Below are 21,034 nucleotides of genomic sequence, written 5' to 3'. Positions count from 1 at the left end.
TGAATTCAATTGTTCTAAAAGTTATTTGGTGGAGTATTTAAGAGTTTTTGCAAATAAAATATTATCTACAGAGAGAGGCAATTCTTTTTTATTTCCAAATACGATGCCTTTTATTATATATGTGTGCATGTACATTTAACATAATATATATTTATGTATGTATAATATATATATATATGTCTTGTCTTTTTTACTCGATAGAGCTGTCAGTATGACGACAAATAGGACGGGTAAAACTGAGCTTGGCTGTCTTGTTTCTGATCTTAAATTCATCATTGAATATATTGTAGATTACACACAGCTCTTACACTGGGTTGAGATATATTATGTCTGTAACTATTTTAAGAATTTTTATCATGAAGCGATAGCACAGTGGGTAAGGTGTTTGTCTTGCATGCAGCTGAGCTGGGTTTGATTCCTCTGACCCTGTCTGAGAGCCCAGCAAGCTACCGAGAGTATCTTGCCCGCATGGTAGAGCCTGGCAAGCTACCCATGGCGTATGTGAAAGGCAAAAAAAACCCAAACAAACAGTAACAACAAGTCTCACAACGGAGACCTTACTGGTGCCCACTCGAGCAAATCAATGAACAACGGGAGGACAGTGACAGTATCATAAACACATATTGAATTTTATAAATATTTCTTCTTTTACCATGGAGATGACCATGATTTTTTTCTTTATTCATTTAGTGTTATATGTCATATTGCTTGCCTATTTTGGACCATCCTTGAATCCCAGGAACAACTCTTCCTTGATTATGCAAGTGAGTTTTGTATGTTCCTAAATTTATTTTGTGGTATTTATTGAGAATTTTTTCCTGTATATTAATCATGGATATTAATCCATAGTTTTCTAGTAGTGTCTGATTTTTTTTTCTGTTTGTTTTTTGGTTTATCAGGGGCCACATCCTTTAGTGCTCAGGGATTACTTCTGGCTTTGTACTCAGGGGTCACTCCTATGTGGTGCTAGATACTGAACCTGAGTTAGCTGCATGTAAAGCAAGCACCTCATCCATTGCACCCTCTCAAGCCCCCTTTTACGGTAATGCTGGCTTTCTCAAGTGAGTTTAGGTTGGGAGTGTTTCCTACTCTTCAATTTTTTAAAAAAAGAATTTAATAAGGATTAACATTTCTAAGAATTCATCAGTGCAACTATGGAACCATCTTGTTCAGAATTTTCGACATTTGGTTAAACTCCACCCCGCCCCCACCCTCATAAGTTTCAGTTGTTTGTGTATTTCTAAGAACTTTCCCTTTTTTTCCCTAAGGTGTTCTAGTTTGTCAGCATTTAGTTCTTCATAAAAGCCTTTTTTAGATCCTCTAACTTTTTTTTTTTTTGGTTTTGGTGTGGAGCCACACACAAAACAAAAGCAAGTCTTACCTGCTGTACTATCTCCAGCCCCAGATTCTTTGAATTTTATACAACCAGTTGATTTGTCTCCTATTTTATTTATAATTTGCTCATTTCTATACTTAATTTTTTCTGGCTAATCTATGCCCCCCTTTTTTAAATGAATTTATCTTTTAAAATAGGTAACTCTGGGAATAGCAAGATAGTACAGTTGGTAAGGCGCTTGCTTGCATGCAGCTGATCTGGATCCAATACCTAGACCCCTGGAATATAGATGCTTAAGTCCCATCAGGTGTGATATTTAAGCACAGAGCCAGGAGTAAGCCCTGAGCACCGCTAAATATGGCCCAACCCCCCCAATCCCCCAAGTAGGTAACTGTTTAGTCTTTTCTATTGTTTTTCTGTTGCGCTTTTCTATTGCGCTTCTGAGAGCTTGCTTTTAAGTCTCTCTCTGGATGTTGGCCGTTGATGGGATTACACACACCTGGGTTCCTCTGCCGGTACCTTCATGCATGAGGCCTGTCCAAACATGTGGAGAGGGGCCTCAAGCATGGCTGTAGCTAGGTTCTGGTGGTCTTCAGCCGCCGGGAGCTCTGCTCGGGGTGGGGAGGGAAGCTGTAGCCTATCCCCTCTGAGGGGCCCTGGGGAAGACAGCCAGGTGTGCGGGCAAGAGACTCTGTCTTGTAGCCTACTTCTCCCTCTGGGAGAAACTGGCAATCTTCTGAGAGTTTCCTGCCCACATGGGACAGCCTTGCAAGCTTCCCATGGTGTATTCATATGCTAAATCCAGTAACAAGCTGGATCTCATTCCCCTGACCCTGAAAGAGCCCCCAGTGCGACATCGCTGGGAGGGCCAAGTCGAGATGGACTTCTAATGTCTCAGGGAAAGGACGAAATGAGATGTTACTGAGCCCGCCCGAGAAATCAGTGATTAACGGGATTTCGTGATCGTGATCATGATCGTAATTGTTTTTCTGTTACCCATGACTTTTTAATCTATTATTATTTCTTTACTTATACAAACTATGAGCTCAGTTTATAGTTCGTTTGTAATACCTAAGGTGTTTAATACTTTTACATATTTTATTTTTTCACTTGAAGCAACCATGAGCGACAATATTCTTAACGATAGGATTTTATGCATACAATGTTCAAACATTATACCCTCCACCAAAGTGTCCGCTTTCCTCCACCAGTGTCCCAAGATCTCCTATCCCTTCTTCTGTCCCTTAATACTTATTTCTCATCTAATTGCCATGGCAGGGACTTCTAACACTATACTGCCTACTAGTGGTGAGAGTAGGCGTGTCTTGAGCTTGATCTTAATGGAGGCTATCAGTTCTTAAACATTAAGTATGATGTTAGGTTTTGGTACACAACTTTTACTACGCTGAGAAAAGTTCCTTTTATTCCAACTTTATTGAGAGCTTTTGTCATAAATGGGTCCGGAATCTTGTAAAATATTTTTTCTGCATCAACTGATATGACTCTTACAGCTGCTTTAAATATATCCCATAAGTTCTGCAAATTTTATTTCTGTCTCAAACTTTAAACTTGTACTTTATTTGATCCATTGTTTGCTCAGGAGAATATTGTTTTTCATATCTTTGTAAATTTTCCAGTTTCTCTCTACCTATGTGCCACTGTGTCTTCTACATACCTAATTTTAGATTTCTTGAGTTTACAAAGACCTGTGTTGTGGCCTTAGTAAAGTGTTTGATATCCTGGAAAATATTCTTTGTTTATTTGAGAGGACTGTATTTTGTTGTGGTCAGATACAATGTTATGTGTAAGAATGTTGTTTATTTTTCCCTAAAGTTCAAAGAGGGTGTGAAAGTCCCCAATGATTATTCACCACTGACAAACTACTTAATCATGGTAGTTTTTTTTGAGAAATATCTACTAAAGACTGAACCAGTTTACATTCCAACAATGCACCTCTTTTTTCTCCATATCCCCATCAGCCCTTGTTTCTGAGCTTTCTGATACAGACCTTTCTCACTAGTGAGGTAGTGCCCCATTGTTTTGATTTGCATTTCCCTAATCATCAGTAGTGATGAACATTTTCCTTATTTTTCTGTTGGTCATCTGTTTATTTTCCCTACTGAAGTGTCCATTCACATCTTCCCACATTTGGTGGTAAGAGATTAAAAAGCAGCACTCAGCAGGCCAGGAGTCACTCCTAGTGAATCTCAGTTAACTGAAGCGGATGCTTCAGAGCTCTAGGCCAGTGGTGTTACAATGTCCAGGGATACTATGAAGTGTTGGGGACCAAATACGGGTACAAGAACATGAAGGCATGCAACACTAAACACTGATATATCTTCCTGGCCCCTTCTCATTTTTGTTGGGAATTTTGTTTTTCTGTTACTAAGTTTTGTGAGAGCTTTATATATATATGTGTGTATATATATACACACACATACATATATGTACATATGTATATATATTTATTAGGCATTAGTCCTTTGTCATACATATGGTATCCAAATGTTCTTTCAGTAAAATGTTGTTTTAGTGATAATTCTGTTTTGCAGCGCAGCATTTTTGATATAATCCCACAGTTTTTTTTTTTTAGCTTTGTTTCCCTTGTTAATGGAGTTTCAGAGGGTACCACTGAAATTGATATCATTAAGTGTTCTATTTTTTCTTCAATATATTTTATAGGCTCATTCTAGCATTTAGGTCCTTAATCATTTTGACTTATGATTAACTTGTGCATCGAGTGAGTTGATGGGTCAATTTCAGTCTTTTGTATGTGATCCTAGAACAGTTTGAGGTCTTTCCTTCTGCCTTTTTATATACCTGGCTCCCTTGTAATAAATTAACTGTCCATATACATGAGGATTTAATATCTGGCCTTTTGTTTATTTTTCATTGATCTGTGTGTCTTAATGCTACACTTTTTATGGCTGTAAATTTATAGTATAATTTAAATTCAGGGATTTTTTGGGGGGTGGATATCCTGGTTGACCTAAATACCAGCAATTCCTCCTGGTTTTACTTGCAATTTAAAGGACAGGCTTTATCCCACAGATGGATTGTTTCCAACAATTTGTTATAAATTAGATATCTACGCAGTATCTGAGAATAAAGGATTTTACTCAGTGCCTTACCTAGAGTGCCTGCTACTTATCAAGCACTCAGTAAGTATATGTTATGAGTTAACAATTTAATATTAGTCTCTTAAGAACTCTTAACTTGAAACTTTTTTTTTTTGGAGGGCCCATACTTGGTAGGACCATATGGTTCCAGGAACTGAATCTGGGTCACGAAGTCCCTCTGATGATGGATAAAGCTGCCATATAATTGAATCTTACAAGAATAAGATATATATTTTATAAGATGACTTTTTTATATGTACTTATGAGTGGCAACAGGAACAATGATTGATTACTGGTTCTAGAATTGCTAGATGTAATAACATGTCTTAGCTTCTGATTGTAAACAAAGGCACAGACAATGCAAAAACAAAAGCAGGACTTCTTAGAAATCAAAGAAAGGCATAAAATTTATATAACACTTAAAAAATTCAGACATTTTATCTGGCAATGCAATACAAAGATTATATAAATTTATTTTCCATATAACAATTGATTAGTTTAGAAAAAGTTCCCATTTTCAATGTTTAATTCCATCTCTCATTTTTAAAAAAATCACTAAAAGGACAAACCCCCCCCAAAAAATACAATCTGTATCTGTTCTATATTTACAGATAACCAATCACTATTAGGCACAGATTGATTAAAAACTAACATTTATTCATTCAAATAATCCCAATATTTTGTGCATCATATAACACTGACATTACCATACACTGTAGTGTCATATTCCCTTCATTGCCTCAAAAAGTGAGAAAAGTAATTTCCAGTGTCTTTATTTTTAGCCACCCTATTTAATTGGGACAGTTTTCACTTTGGCATAAAATCAGCACTGTTCATAAAACCTCTATCAATTTAATACTATACCTCCCTTTAATTTTCCTATTGCAACTGCATGATACATACAGAGCTGTGCAAAAAACTCCAAATTATTTTCTTTACTGGGGAAATTCTTTAAACTAAAGAAATTATAAAGTTTAAAACACTGAGCTGTTAGCACAGGAAACAAATCTGGAATTCTTACCCTGACTAAAAATGTAGTGTGACGAATTATGAACAGGAAACAATTTCATTTGACTTACAGAAGTAAATCACTCCCTTTGCATCTTTAAGTAGATATGGCTTACTTTTGAATAGGTATTCCTCCTTAACTGATAGTATAATTTTATTACAGTCTATGCTTTCCAGGTAACCAATGCTATTTAAGTAAAAATTATCCTGTGTGCAAAATTTCTCTTCAAATCTAGCTCTTACTTTGATGGCATGATGGCAACTTGCCCTGGGAAAATGTCAATCAAATGTTTCTCACATTTGTATAAAAATTACCAATTGTTCCATAATCTCCTAAAAGCATATGACAGTGGTCTATGTCTATGGAAAGTCATGAATACTGAACATAAATATTACAGTACAGGTAATTCACAACATTTCCTATGGGAAACTTTTTCAACAAATCAATACACTTGGAAATAATATTGCTTTGAAGAGGCACTTAAGTGATTGGCTTTGTGGATTAAAAACTCTTCAAAAATCCACAAGATGGTGTCTGAAAATGTTGCCTGGTTTCCTGGACTTTCACAGTATAAGATTGTAATGATGAGTCATTAGCCACTTAGAAAGTGGTTTTGTATTTTTTCCTTTTCTTCAGCTGTCTTACACATATTTGTCACCTTGAAGACTTAAATAAGCCTTTCCATTTTCAACAAATATGTCTACTTTAAACAGACATAATATATGGTTTTGGGAAAGTCCCAGACTTTCATGGCTACTGTGAACAAGATAAAGACAATTATCTATTTCTCCTTCTAATGGCAACAGAGCTGTCTTGTCAGATGATTGTCTTCTTTCAATAAAGTGACAATCTAGGGCTCCAGTTATTGAATGCTGTTCGTTCTCTACCACATAAAATTCTAGTAGATAACAATTTAATCAGTTATGTATTGTATGCTTATAATAGCTAAAATAAGTTTGATATAAATTAAATAAGTGTCCTTTAGTGGCAGCATACTAAAAATAGTCCTTTGCCTTCATATAACCATTACAATCATTTTAGCAATACAGGCAGCAGCTAAATACGATGACTGCAAAGGGTTAATATTGCAAAGTTCATTAGGTCTTTCTTTGCAACTGTTACAGTGAACTAGGTTGATTGCTAAGTATTTCTAGAATGCTGACATAAATGAACAGAACTGGTCCAAAACCAAGTGGAGTCACTTATACCATTCAATCACAGAATGAATACTCTGCACAAAAAGTAGTAATCCAGTACCATTTCAAACAAACACCATAAAAAAATGAGCAAATCTGATTTGTACCCATATATTAGGTGACATGAAAGATAATTTCCACAGGACAAGAAATTAGAAAGTGTAAAGTGCTGAAAGACCTCAATAATTATTTTAAAGCAGTACCAGAAAAATCCACCTTGATTATTTTTTAATCCCCCAAACAAGCAAAAAATAAAAACAAAACAAACTTTTGTTTTCTGGCATCCCAGATGTCAATTCATCCTTCATTTTAAGTAAAAAAAAATCAGTGCATATGTTATATAGGTAAATAAAAACATGAAATAAAGCCCTATTCTCATATTGCAAATTCTGTTCAACTGCCATTAAAAAAAAAAAAAAGCAATCCACATGTGGTATTCTCCAGGACATAAGAATTTTTTTCCTTCTTTTCTTCCTTTTTGGCACAAAGTTCAGGTGCGAGTACGATGCTTTGGTCCATTCACCCAGCGTGCTGAGCACAGTGAAGGCTGTTCAGAGCTCCAAGTTGGCATCCGTGTGCCCGGGAGGGTCCTGCTACCAACGGCCACTGACACTAGCAATGTCTGAGTGATACTGACGTGGCAGCCTGCCACTCGCTCCACCTTCCAGGAAAGAGGTACGTGCATTTGGTGGTTCAAAAAGCTTTCTTCGGTTCTTATTAAGTTCTAGAAAGGGAAAAAGAGAATCACTGGAATTTCACTGGAGAAATCATGTATTTTAGCAGCAAGACATGGTGGGGTAGAAGAGTCAAGTCTGGTAGCTAAATGGAAAAAAAGCCTTTAGTTGGTGGTCAAGACAGGTCTGAAATACTAGAATATCTAATGTTAAAGGAAATGTTGGTATTACAAGAACCAAAAGCAGCACACAGTGCTGACTGCAGTTTGTCAACTATCTGAGGGCTATCTCTGAGTCCTCTAAATCCAACTAAGCAAATTAGGTTAAGCACACTCAAATTTGATAGCTTTTTAAAGGGAGGGGACTTGGGTTATGACAGGATGCACTGCTATTAAACTCATTCATGTATACAATCATTAATTTTTTTAAATTTTGAAAAGTAACCCCCACATCTAAACACGAGAATACTGAAAGTTTGTGCAAAAATATTAAACAGTCCAGCAACTTCATGGACTCATAATATCCAAATTCCTGAGAAGTAGTTGAAGGAGAAAAAGCATATCAGTGGGATGTTTATTTAAATAAAACCAGTTTAACAAGTCAACACATGTGAAAATTAATGATAAGTTAACCTGTACTTTTAGGAGAAAACAAAGATTTTTTTTTTAAACTTTAAAGAAATTACACTTGACAGAAAACACTATTTGCTTTCTTTTGCCACACCCAGTGGTCTGTCAGGGTGGATCAGCTACATGTAGGCACTTCACCCCTATACTACTGCTACCCCTCTACTGCCGCATCCATAAACATACACATTCAAGTCCTCAAATCACAGAGTTCTTGCTAAATTCTTTACTTGCTAAGTTCTTTACTTGTTTAAGAACTTAAACAAGTAAACAGAACAGTCAGGTTCTGGAAATCAGGGCTTCTGAGAACCACTGCAACCAAATACCTGATTTTACAGTTCATGTAATGTCTTTTGGGAAGGGTAATGGAACGATAGCACAGCGGATGGGCTTTCGCCTTTCACTCGGCCAACCCGTGTTCGATTCCTCCGCCCCTCTTGGAGAGCCCGGCAAGCTACCGAGAGTATGGAGCCCTCGAGGCAGAGCCTGTCAAGCTACCCGTGCATATTGGATATGCCAAAAACAGTAACAATAAGTCTCTCAATGAGAGATGTTACTGGTGCCCGCTCAAACAAATCGATGAGCAACAGGATGACAGTGACAGTACCCAGTACTTTAAAACATAGCACCTGAAGTTACACTGCAAACTCTGGTCTGCCATAGACGCTCATGCCAAGAACAGACGCTGTAGCAGGTGGCCAAGGATAGCCCTATGACAGATACATGTCTTTCTTCCGAGTTCCAGATAATGAACCAAGACCCTTGATGTTGCACCTTATGGCCTTTCAAAATGCAAATGCCTGCCTTACAGGGGTGATGCAATTGTAGAGACATCTCTTTGGTTCACATTTAGGTCTTGGAGGAGAAGTAAAATAACAGTGATTTATTAGAGCCAACTACACAAAAAACACTTTGTATTCAGGTTGTCCTGTTTGCCTTCCTTCAGAGTAATACTATCATGACTCTCCATTTTAGAAATACACTAACTCGCCCCACTGGCAAAACCCTGCCTGTCCAATGTCAAGATCCATGCCCTGGGCTGCACTAATTCAGGGGACAGAGAAGACCAACCATCAAGAACACAGATTTTGAGAATGCCTAAAGAAACTGGTAGTTTCAGGTATGTCAGATATTTTCGTATGTCAAATCTGTTCTTACAAAGAAAGCATAGTTTAAGACTCTGAAGAAGCAAGGAAAACATTAAAAAACAAAAAATAAAAAAGAAAGAAACCAAAAAATGACATGCAGGCATGCATACAGATGACCATTTCAAGTTCTTCCAGAAACACAGTAACAAAGAAATTCCTATTAAAAGCTGAACACATGGATGCTGTTTTTAAAAAATCTGAAATCAAGAACTCTTGAAAGGCACACTATAGGAGAATTAAGAATAGATGAACCCTTTCTTTGCTCTTCATTTTCTCAGAGAGCATGAAAGACAACTGGGCCATTGAAGACAAAAACCTTAAAAAGGAACTGAAAACTTAGAGCTAAAAAAGTCACAGCAACTAGACTTGAGAATAAAATTATGAAGGAATTCCTAAAGATAGTTACTGATATACATATTTCCAGAGATAAACCTTCAAGAAAGATTATCAAGGAACAACTCCTACTAAAGAGACCTTAGTTTGTTATTTAATTAAAATGCAAACTCCTTCCTCTGATTTTTTTTTTCAATAAGCCTAAGGAATAGTTTGGGAAAATACCAACCTTTTTCTTTGAAATTCCAAGGTTCACACAATCCTGGCAGCTCTCAGGATCTTGTTGCGGATCTGAACAGAGTCACAAACTAAAAGAATAGGTCAGGAAATGTTAGATCTACCTGAGGTGGCGTGGAGTCTCTCAATAGGACACTAAACTTCCTTTCACCTAGTCCCTGTATATTTAGCTAGCCATTCACTAAAATACTCAGAGAAGTCAAAGAATTTTTAAAACATCAATTTTTTTCTGTGATCCGACTCTACCAGGGACAAATCTCATCTCCTATCACATTAAAATAAGTGTCTTCTGGCCCAAGATTAAAAACCGATACAAAACCTATGCTGCAAGAACAACTCTGATTACAAGTTGAATAATCTAGAAAATTTTTGAAAGAAATTTTGACCACACTTTTCATCTAAACAATGTAACTACCAGACAAATGTGAATCACTGTTGGCCCGCATTCCTGCATGCATCTGAGAAATGGATGTCTCTGTTATCAATGAGTTGAACTGGGGGGGAGGGGGAAGCAGCTTTTTGATGAAGCATTTCTCAACAAATACTTATTGCTTTTACAAATAACACTTTATGGAGTTCAAACAAATGCATTCAACAAAGTACCGTCAGATCATCCTTGATATAATCATATGCTACTTGCTGTGCAGAGCAAACATAAGGCATCTTATTCACAGTTGCTAACTCCCTTGAAAAGCAAGAGGACATGTGAACCCCACTGCGAGGCAGTTTACAGAAGCAGGATGTGATCTCCATAGAACCACACTAAGGATGATTATAATTTCCTGTTCCCCATTCTCCTTCTCAAACCTACCTGAAATACATCACAAATGTATTCCAAGTAAAGAAATTAGTAATCCCTTTAGTAACCTATGAACGTATTCAAAGATGTCTGCTTGTTCCTGAAAGGCTTACATAGTTTGGAGGATTGGCGCATACAGAGAAAGGTTTTACATCTCAGTTTATCACCAACATTCCACAAATCTCCAGTGAAAGATTATGGAGTTCTGATATACTTTCTGATTTAAAGTGCTACCCCACAAAGCATATGTTAAGTATAGCCCTCTGAGACTGAGCTTTGAGGTAAAGAAGCTAGTAGAAATAATCCTATTGCTGTAGAGAGCAAGGCAGTACCATGCTATTAACCATAGACTGTTAAAAATGTAGACGGCTTATTTTCACCGTGCTTGATGCTGTGCCCCATATGGAAGCACAATCTCAGAAGTGGAATATGACCTTGCAATATCATTTATTCTAATTGATTTTCATGATTAAAAAACCAAAAGAGGTTTGGAAACTCATAACCTGGCAGAAGCAAAGCCCAGATTTCCTCATGTGAATACTGTGTTCACTCCACTTAGCAAGCTGATCTTAGGGCAAACATGAAAAAGCATGTGCTCTGTGAATGCAGACATGTGGGTATATAGAACATGGAAACTTTTCACAAACTGAGGTGTGCAGATCTCTATTTCTCCACGGAGGGACCTAACAGGCCCCTCAATGACCAATTCCCTACCCTATTTAAAGCTACTCTTCAGATATTAGGTGTATTATATAAGACTGAAGAGTCAGGTAGGTGGAGGGTGCCATATGCTGTCAAAATTAAATGGGAACCCACTGAGGTTCTTAATTTCATTTGCTGCTCTGATCAGTGAATGCTGTTAGGAAAGGGGTTTCACCAGCTGGATGCCACTGTGATAAAGGCTTTCCTTGCAAATTCAGTATTTTGGAAAAAGCAAAGTCATTTTATTTCAACACTTGACATTTGGCTTCTGCCTTCAGTGCGTCTGTATTATTCAAAGTCTGGCACACATACAAAATTGATGTGATGTTTATCAAAAGGGTCTTAAAAAAGTAACCCCATTTTTTCATTTTCCCAATTCCTTCACATTTATCTAATACCTTTTTTGCTGTGAATTAGCTGACTATTCATTTGGCTCAAATCCTTTCAAGTGGCAGGTGCCCAGTAAAAGGATTTTTTAGTATCTATAGTTATATAACAGAGACATTGGAGATAAACAACATTATATTCCTTCATTTTTTTTACTACCTGCAGGACACTACACCATTATGTAATTCACAAATTAAGGAAATGTTAAAAAGCATTAATACTGCCAGGCTGCAGCTATACCAAAGAGCATGTTTTCTTCTATGGTGTAAACACCTCTGTACACACACACACACACACACACACACGCCAAGTCACATAAATCTGAAATGTAACAGACGTAACAGCTAATCCAAAATAATTACTCATCAACTCAACAGTTTACACTTAACACAATAAAAAAAAAGAATTAAATAGCTCTCCCATTCTGTCAAAGGCAATACTTTCTGCAGCAATGTGTAGATTGATATAATTTGCATAATGTTTTAATGAGAGGGTAGGGACAGTATCAATATTTATTTGCAGAATACTCTGAAATCACAATCACTGAGGTGAGGTTCGAGCTTAGTAAGAAAGTGGCTGAGTTAGGTGCAGCCGTATGGGCAGAGGTGATTTAAGTCTTAAAATACAAAAATTAATATTTATAGTCACCTGAGATTGCAAGTAGCATTTTCCTTCTGGCACCAAAAGTTGTGATTCCCAGTTCTTTCAAATCCTGATCTGTGAGAGTGAGGAATGTCTGAAGATCAATCTGTGGGTGAGAAAATAATCTATAACCAATACATTAAAATGTTTTCTTTCTCATTAACTCATCATTGCAACTTAAATTATGTCCGGCCTACTTCCGAAAAAGAATGATGGTGTCACAAACTTAAGAGAATAAAGGTAGTGAAATAAGTGATGGAGTAGAAAAGTCAGTCTAAGTCAGTGGTTTACTGTAATTAAAGTAAAACATAAAACTTAAAAAATTTAAAACATTAATGTTTAGCCAGGACAAAATGGAAGTTGGAGAGTTCTTGCAAACTGATAAAAGAATATCTGTACAGAAAAAAATAAAGTACTTTTAAACTCTGGATTTTGACGTGATAAAAATTAAATAATACCATTATAAGATAGAATTTTCCACTATATTCTACAGAAAACTTAGAGATTCCCAGGCTACAAATCACTTGGCACAGCCCAACAGACTATCTCTGAAATTAGGACATAAGTATTTCCAAGATCAGTATAAATAAACTCTAGAATCAGTGACAATATGTAGGGAAGTAACCCAAGGATGTTACCATTTCCTTAAACGTAGGGTAGGGGAATAAAGAAAATAGGGGTTGTGAACCCAGACACCTGGGTTCAGAACACAACAAAATATATTTTTCCAAAAAATAAAGAATGTAATATGAAATCTTTATTTTTATTTTGGAAGTGCATTCAGATCTTATACCACCTTATCCTAGTTAACATTATCTGAGAATCTCTGAAACAGAATGTCTATATCTAAAACTTTTCTAAAGGACCAAAGAGTAGTAACTCTTCCAGACCCACTTAGTCATACTTTGTATAATCTACTCAACTGTGCAGAGTTAGTTTGAAAACCATCATGGATAACTGAACGAATGAGTGTGGTTTCCAATAAGGCTTTATTTACAAAATCAAGCCAAATTTTTGTCTGCTTTATTAGATAAATTAAGAAAGACATAATAATAAATTTTTAATAAATTAAAATTTAATTTAATAAATTAAATTTTTATAAATTTTTAATAAATTAAAAAACAACATAATAAAACTTTTTTATGTTTTCTTCCTTCCTGGAACAACTGAATAAGAAATACATATAAAGTATTTTTGAACTTACTGAAATAGGAAATATATGTTTTTTAATGATTTTCTTAAAATTTTTTGGAGACATTCTGTGTGTGAATAAGTAACTCTGCACTTTAGTGTTATCTAACCAATTACTCTCTAATCAGTCACTCTCGGTAAATGAGAGTGACTTTAGTAGTCTGATGATAAAAGTTTTATTCAACTTAGTATTTGTTTAACCAAGAATTTTTCAAATTTAAATACAGGGAAAAGAAGACTACACCCTGAAATCCAATATACATATATTTAATTAAAAAGTTCAGTGATTCAAGTTATAAACCATGAATGACACATGAAATTCATGACAAATTTAGGATCATAAAAATTCTAGATTTTTTATTTATTTATAAATTTTTATTAGTAAATCACTGTGGGGTACAGTTACAAACTTATGAACTTTCATGTTTGTATTTGGTTTACATCCCTCCACCAGTGCCCATTCTCCTCCACCAATGTTCCCAATATCCCTCTCACTGCCCCCACCCCAACGCCCACCACCCCACCCTGCCATAGTGGCAGGGTGGGGTGGGGGGATGCTGGGTTTACTGGTGGTAGAGAATGGGCACTGGTGAAGGGATGGGTTCTCGAACTTTGTATGGGGGAAACATGAGCACAAAAATATATAAATCTGATGATTCACTAATTAAAAATTAAAAAAAAAAACAGATGACTGGTTAAAGAAACTTTGGTACATCTACACAATGGAATACTATGCAGCTGTTAGAAAAGATGAAGTCACGAAATTTGCCTATAAGTGGATCAGCGTAGAGAGTATCATGTTGAGTGAAATGAGTCTTAAAGAAAGAGACAGACATAGAAAGATCACACTCATATGTGGAATATAAAGTAGCAGAATGAGACACTAACACCCAAGAGTAGTAGAGATTAGAACCAGGAAGTCTGCCCCACAGATTGGAAACTGGCCTCACATGTTGGGGGAAAAGGCAGCAGAGACAGAGAAGGGAACACCTAGTAGAGAATATTGGGAGGACCCACTCGGGTTGAAAGCCGCATACCAAAAGTGGACTATAGACCAAACATGATGGCCACTCAATACCTCTATTGCAAACTACAACATCCAACAGGAGAGAGAACAAAAGGGAATGCCCTGCCACAGGCATTTTGTTCTCTCTCTCTGATTAGGTGTTGTGGTTTGCAATAAAGGTGTTGAGTGGCCATTGTGTTCAGTCTCCAGTCTACATTCTGCACGGGTCACCCTTCCCTCGCATGACCTCCGACCACATTTTACTTGGTGTTTCCTTCTCTGAGTTGCCCAGAATGAGAGACCAGCCTCCAAGCCATGGAGTCAATCTCCTGGTACTTATTTCTACTATTCTTGGGCGTTAGTCTTATAGTCTATTATTCTATATTCCACAGATGAGTGCAATCTTTCTATGTCTGTCTCTCTCTTTCTGAACCAGTCATCTGTTTTTGGGCACTCCGGCTAAACTAAGAAGCTTCTGCACCTCAAAAGAAATAGAGACCAAAGTACAAAGACAGCCTACAGAATGGGAGAGGATATTTACCCAATACCCATCTGATATGGGGTTGATATCAAGGATATACAAGACACTGGCTAAACTCCAGAAGAAGAGAACTGCCAACCCAATCAAAAAATGGGGTGATGAAATGAACAGAAACTTTCCCAAAGAAGAAATCCGAATGGCTGAGAGGCACATGAGAAAATGCTCTACATCACTAATCATTAGGGAGATGCAGATCAAAACAACAATGAGATATCATCTCACACCACAGAGACTGGCCCACATCCAAAAAAACAAAAGCAGCCAGTGTTGGCGTGAATGTGGGGAGAAATGGACTCTCCGTCACTGCTGGTGGGAATACTGACTGGTTCAGCCCCAAAGGGTTGAACAATATGGACGATTCTCACAAACCTAGAAACTGAGCTCCCATTTGACCCAGCAATACCACTTCTGGAAATATACCCTGGAGAGGCAAAAAGGCATAGTAGAAATGACATCTGCATTTCTATGTTCATTGCAGCACTATTTACAATAGCCAAAATCTGGAAAAATTCTAGATTTTGAAATCAAAATAGCTGTGGAGAAGAGCTAGACATTTTGTGATGATCATCATGTAGCATATATAGTTGTCACATAAAGCTATATATCTGAAACTAACAAATATGAACGAAGTATCTTAGGTCAGAACAAAAGATTTCTGCCACCAGAAGAGTGTAGGGAGGTGAGCAAATCAGATAAAGGGAAGCTAATTATATGGCTGATGGTGGAAACTAGACTTAATGGAAATCACTACGTAGCACATATAGATGTCAAGTTGTAATACTTCAATAAAACTTAGAAAATAACAGTCACATACAATCCTTTGGTTTATTACAGATACATGTCTGGGAATGACTGATTTAAATGATATCCTATAGGGTGAATTAAAAGTAAATCATGGAATAATGTGTATATTTGAAAAAATAATCTTACAGATCTACAGTCATGTATGCATAATGACATTTTGATCAATAACAATGGCTCTTTGTAGAATCCAAATATATACCTATAGACTAAACATTTAAGTTTGTGTAAATATACTTATTACAGTTTTTACACAATGAAATCACTTGATAATGCATGTCTCAGCCATTTTAAGCACTTAAGCATTTTAAGTATTGTATTCTGACTTTCTGTCGCAATGTGTTAGCTGTACTTTGATAATCTGAAAGCACTAAGGAAAAAAAAACACTCAGTACCTCCTTTCTTTCTATCAGTGTATAATGGCCACGACTGATTAGTCTAATCCAGATCCATGATAGGAAGGATTCAAAAGATGTGTTAGTTTTGTCTCAGTTCAGAAATAGCCCAAATAGTAAATAAATATAAAAATAATACATTATACTCTATGATAACGAACTTTAGTAACCAGACAAGGATGGAGGAAAAGACACATATTATAGATGCTGCTTTTTAAAGTGCAACATGTAAAAATATCAACTATTAAGTTCAATCATATTAAAACTAGACTTGTTGCTCATCTTAGGAGAACAATGAATCCAAAGCTTCTATGAATCAATCCACTAATTAGGTCATTTCGCTAACACTGGTAAGGGAAGGCTATCTTTTTTTCTTTTCTGCATATCCATCTTTACCGGCTGACTAAACAAGATATGCATGACATTTTTCTTAACAGCAAAGACAAGCTATGAAGCTTGAATATTTAAATGCTCAGTGAGAGGATAGGCATAGGTCAATGAGTGATACCATTCTAGAAGTAGACATACAGACAGCCAAATAAAGACACCCAGGAAAATGCATACATACTGACTGACCTCTTGCTGCTGGAAGACGTCTGTGTATTTACCCAGGCCCAGCTTACTGAAGAGCTCAGGGAGGTCAGAGCCTTTGAAAGAGCTGTTCAGGTTACAGCCATTGCTCCCTGTCAGCGAAGAAATGCAGTCCATGTAATTGCTACTGCTGAGATAGTGTTCCGCTGAAAGGCAAAGGAGAGACAAGCTGAAAATGTAAATGCCCAGAGAGAATAGAGTTTAATTAAAAGTTTTAATCACTTCAATATTTCAAGTTCCTTTGTTGAGCTGAACAGAGCAATAGCTGCAGAAATAAGGCAATTCTTTACTAAAACATTGGCTTTTCATTAAGGAAATGCTGGTTATTGCTTTCAGAGACTCTTGCCATTTAGAGAGTTACTCTTGAGGGGCAGCAATTCAGCAACAGTGCCTCTGTAGTTAATAATCATTAATTATATTCTCTCTAAGCATTCAGAAGAATTTTTTCTTTATAATTGATTTGATATGAATTAAATGAGCTGGAGGGAGGATTTCTGGGAAGAGCAAAGGTACAGTGAGTTACTGTAAATACAAGCTCTTTACACAACCATGCTTTCCTGAGATCAAAAGAATCTGATATTGCAACATATAAATCCCATCATTTCAAATATAAAATTTGATAATAAGTTCACAAAATAGAGCATTTTCAAAATTAGGAAATACATCTAAAACAATGAGAATGATGCTGGAGAGCCTAGATTTCACTGATGATAGAAATAAATCTGTGCCTGGAGAAAAAATTCTAAGGATTTTCCATGGCTCTCTGATTGGTGAGCACAGGTTTCTCTACAATCTGTGGTTCTCAGATCCAATGACAGGCCAGGCTGGGTGATGGGCTAGTAAGCCATGCCAAGTACCTGACAAAATGTTGAAAGACTGAGACATCTATTACTTTGACAATGCTGCTGCAGGAATCCTGGAGAGATAATGGTAGATGCTCAGTCAATGAGATCCATCCGTCTCCTCTAGATTTGTCAAATCAAAAAAATCTTGCTCAATTTTTTTGAGCGCCACACATCACATTTTTCAGGTTATTTTCATCTCCCAATTAATAAGTCCTTCATATGGTTGAGAGATAGTACAGAAGATAAGGCACCAGCCCAGCACGTGACCAACCAGGGTATGATGCCAAGAACCATGTGTGGTTCCACGAGCACTGCCAGGGGTTAAGCCCTGAGCACCCTGTGTATGGCCACAAAAACAAAACTAAACAAAAACCAAAGTGAGTATTTTATATATTTGAAGCGGAATATGTTTCTTCATAAGGCTTCTCTGAAAAACATTGTTTTAACTTTTGTAAGGAGAGTATATAAAGGATTCAGGACTAAGCCCTGAAGCCTAAACTATTCTACCAGTTGAAGATAAAGCCTCAAAGTTATCAAAAGTGATTAATAAAGAATAACCAATGAAGTACCAGGTCAAGGGTGACACACACAAAATACAGGGCAATGACACCATGGAAAGTATTGGCAGGATACTTGGATATAAGGTCATTAATTGTCCAAATAATATAGATGGAGTTATTGAAAAATGTTACACTGCAACAGTTGGGTATAGATAAGGAAAACCTAGATACTTGTGACCTTGACAAAGATGTCAAGGAAAAGAATCTAAAAGTGTGCTGATCAATAGCGCACATGGGGCTATTCAGCTTAACTGAGGTTAGTGGGAATTAAAATGCTCTATAAGTATAAAAAACACATTAGATTTTGGCAGCAGTACCAAAAACAATACAAAATCTCATAAAACATCATTATATTAGGTTAGGGAAGATTTTGAAGGACTAGGGTGCATGCTAAGCATCAGTTCTGATCCTTGGTACTAGTAGTACCAAATCCTTAGGCCCTTGATTCAATTGCTAACCTAGATGGCTGAGGATAACTGGAAGTGGTTTCTGGGCCTAATAAGAAATGCTTGGAAGGCCCCTATACCAATAAAGTCTGTAAAGCAATTGCACATTTAAATATTTATACATGTTTTTGGGTTAAACAAATATACCAGTTGAGATTTGAAAAAAGATTTAATAAAATATTCTTAGTGGCAAATATTTACAGATACGCTAAGAGTCCTGTGTTTCTATTTAAATTACTTTCTACATTCTCTTTCAAACTCCCTATACTCTTAAGATAGATTAAAATAATCATTTCATTTTATTAGTAACTAACTTAACCCTAATTTGGGAGGCAGCTAAATTGTACAGTAAATTTTAATTCAGTTAGGTAAAGGAAAAGAAGATGAAGAGAAACATAAACAACCAGTAATTAATAGGGTGTCTCTGAGATACTACTGATAATACACTTGGGAATGAAAAGGATCACCAGACTTCCATATTTAAGCTTGGCTGTCCAGCAGGCCTTTTCAAATCTGAAACTCAACAATGCAGCCACCTTGGCTGATGGTAAAACTTGGCTATTATTACTGTCTACTACACTCATTTAGATTGTCTTTCTTCAAGTATTCTTCCAACACTTCAAGCTACATGTCTCTGGATTCCAATTTTATCAGAAAACCTAATAAAGGACTTATCTCATGATAGCTACGTCAATTCTTGTCCACCCACCAATTTTTTATTGTTTGCAAGTGTGGACATGGCTACAGACAAAACCACAGGACGCATGCTGAGCCTTAACTGTATTTGTTCACTTTCAGAAGCGCCATGCCTTAAACTTTACTGTTTGTCAATTTAACTACATCTTGTCACTTGAAAAGATAAATATAGCATGCTTTTCATCTTCTAGCATTTACCAATGGGCAATGACTACTATTGTCAAGATAGTGAGTTCATCAAATATTACTCATTTCCTTAAGTCCCTATCTTTTCCTCATCATTACCTGTAATATTTTGTAAGATTTATTCATTCAGCAGATATTTATCAAGCACCTACAAGGTGTTAGACATTATTAGACATTTGGAAAAAAATAACAAATAAGGTAATAGTCAAACAGAATTTCAAGCACTAGGGTATTCATTAGTAATTACTGAATAAATGAACATAGTTTCTGGTTTGTGAAGCTCAACTTCCACAGGAAGAGACACAGAAATCTGAGTTTATATTTGAACATCACTTAAGCCAAGTAAGCAAATTCTAAACTGATGACACCAAAAGTCTTACTAAAAGTCAAAGCTCACTTGATTTGTTTTGTTTACGTTTGGGACTCCCAAGAGAACCTGCAAATTCACTGTGACTTGCGGGTCCTATTCCATTTCGATCTCGCCAGTTATCAGATTCACTTCCACTTCCCAAGTGCTCACGACTGTTGGATCTTGATAGGGACATAGATGAGCCCTGTAACAAAGCCAGGTGAGAAAGGCTTAATACGGCGGGTTTCCTGGGCTTGGAGGAGAAGTGTGCCATTTCACTTTAGGGTGCAATTTACTTCCTCTGCTCAATGCTGCAGTTTCCATGAATGCTAATGCTCGAGTAAAGTCTGGATCATAGCCTCTGTCCTCAGCCATCCACTATGGACATGTGGTAATACAGTGAAGTCTCCCCTTTTTTCCCATTATGAGAATTGATTGTGTTGCCCCATACCTCCCCCTCCCCCAGAGTTATGTATTTGTAAAGTTATCCCAAGAAAATTCTTACTATTTAATAAATTCACTGAATTCAGCCTCAGGCACAGCCAGAGGTGGCCAAGCCTTCATTTAGTCTCTGGGTCAGAGATAATACAGAAGGTAAGGCGCTTGCCTTGCACATGGCTGATGTGGGTTCAATCCTGGGCACCCTATTCGGTCCTTGAGCAATTCCAGGAGTCATCCCTGAGCACTGTTGAGTGTGGCCAAAACAAAAACAAAACTTTCCTTCTCAATTTATGACACATTTTCTAGGTTTTCTGCCTTTAAAGGATTTTCTTCCTCTCTCTATTCCAAATGTCCATTAACCATGTGGTTTGGTCCCAGCATTCTTTCTCATTACACTTCAGTTTCTCATTAAGTAATCTTATTTTTCAAAGCTGAATGATATCCAGGACTGCAAATCATTACCTCCATGTTTGACATCTTTAACCTCTAGAATCACAGAACTGTCAAACTGACACCTTACACTTAACTGCCCTATCCTAATTTTAAATTAGGGTATTGGAAATATAACTATTGATTACCCATACAAGCAAACTGAATCAGCCTTGATTCCTCCTTCCCTCACCATATCTAACCCATCAGCAATACTATCCAGGCTGATTCTAAACATGCCCAATTCTACCTACTTCTCTGTATCCTGTCACTTTACTAGACATTTTAGTCTACCCTTATTTCCTACCCCAACAGTCCATTTCCCATAAACAACTTTAAAAAAGAGCAA

General features: G+C 36.7%; 1 protein-coding gene across 1 annotated transcript in view; it reads right to left on the bottom strand.

Annotated features, from left to right (window-relative positions):
• Positions 1 to 4,164: 4,164 nt before the first annotated feature.
• Positions 4,165 to 21,034, bottom strand: part of LOC101555532 (protein bicaudal C homolog 1) — a 344,568-nt gene continuing 327,698 nt past the window's right edge. The window contains exons 18-21 of the mRNA XM_055119361.1: positions 19,864 to 20,020; positions 16,719 to 16,879; positions 12,215 to 12,314; positions 4,165 to 7,384 (exon numbers count right to left, since the gene is read on the bottom strand). Coding sequence (XP_054975336.1) covers positions 7,254 to 7,384; positions 12,215 to 12,314; positions 16,719 to 16,879; positions 19,864 to 20,020 — 549 coding nt within the window. The 3' untranslated portion in view covers positions 4,165 to 7,253. The remainder of the gene's footprint in view (positions 7,385 to 12,214; positions 12,315 to 16,718; positions 16,880 to 19,863; positions 20,021 to 21,034) is intronic.

The sequence above is a fragment of the Sorex araneus genome, chromosome 11, assembly GCF_027595985.1.
Source record: "Sorex araneus isolate mSorAra2 chromosome 11, mSorAra2.pri, whole genome shotgun sequence".
Taxonomy (NCBI): domain Eukaryota; kingdom Metazoa; phylum Chordata; class Mammalia; order Eulipotyphla; family Soricidae; genus Sorex; species Sorex araneus.
The sequence above is the reverse complement of the archived record's forward strand: the minus strand, read 5'-3'. Positions and strand labels throughout refer to the sequence as shown.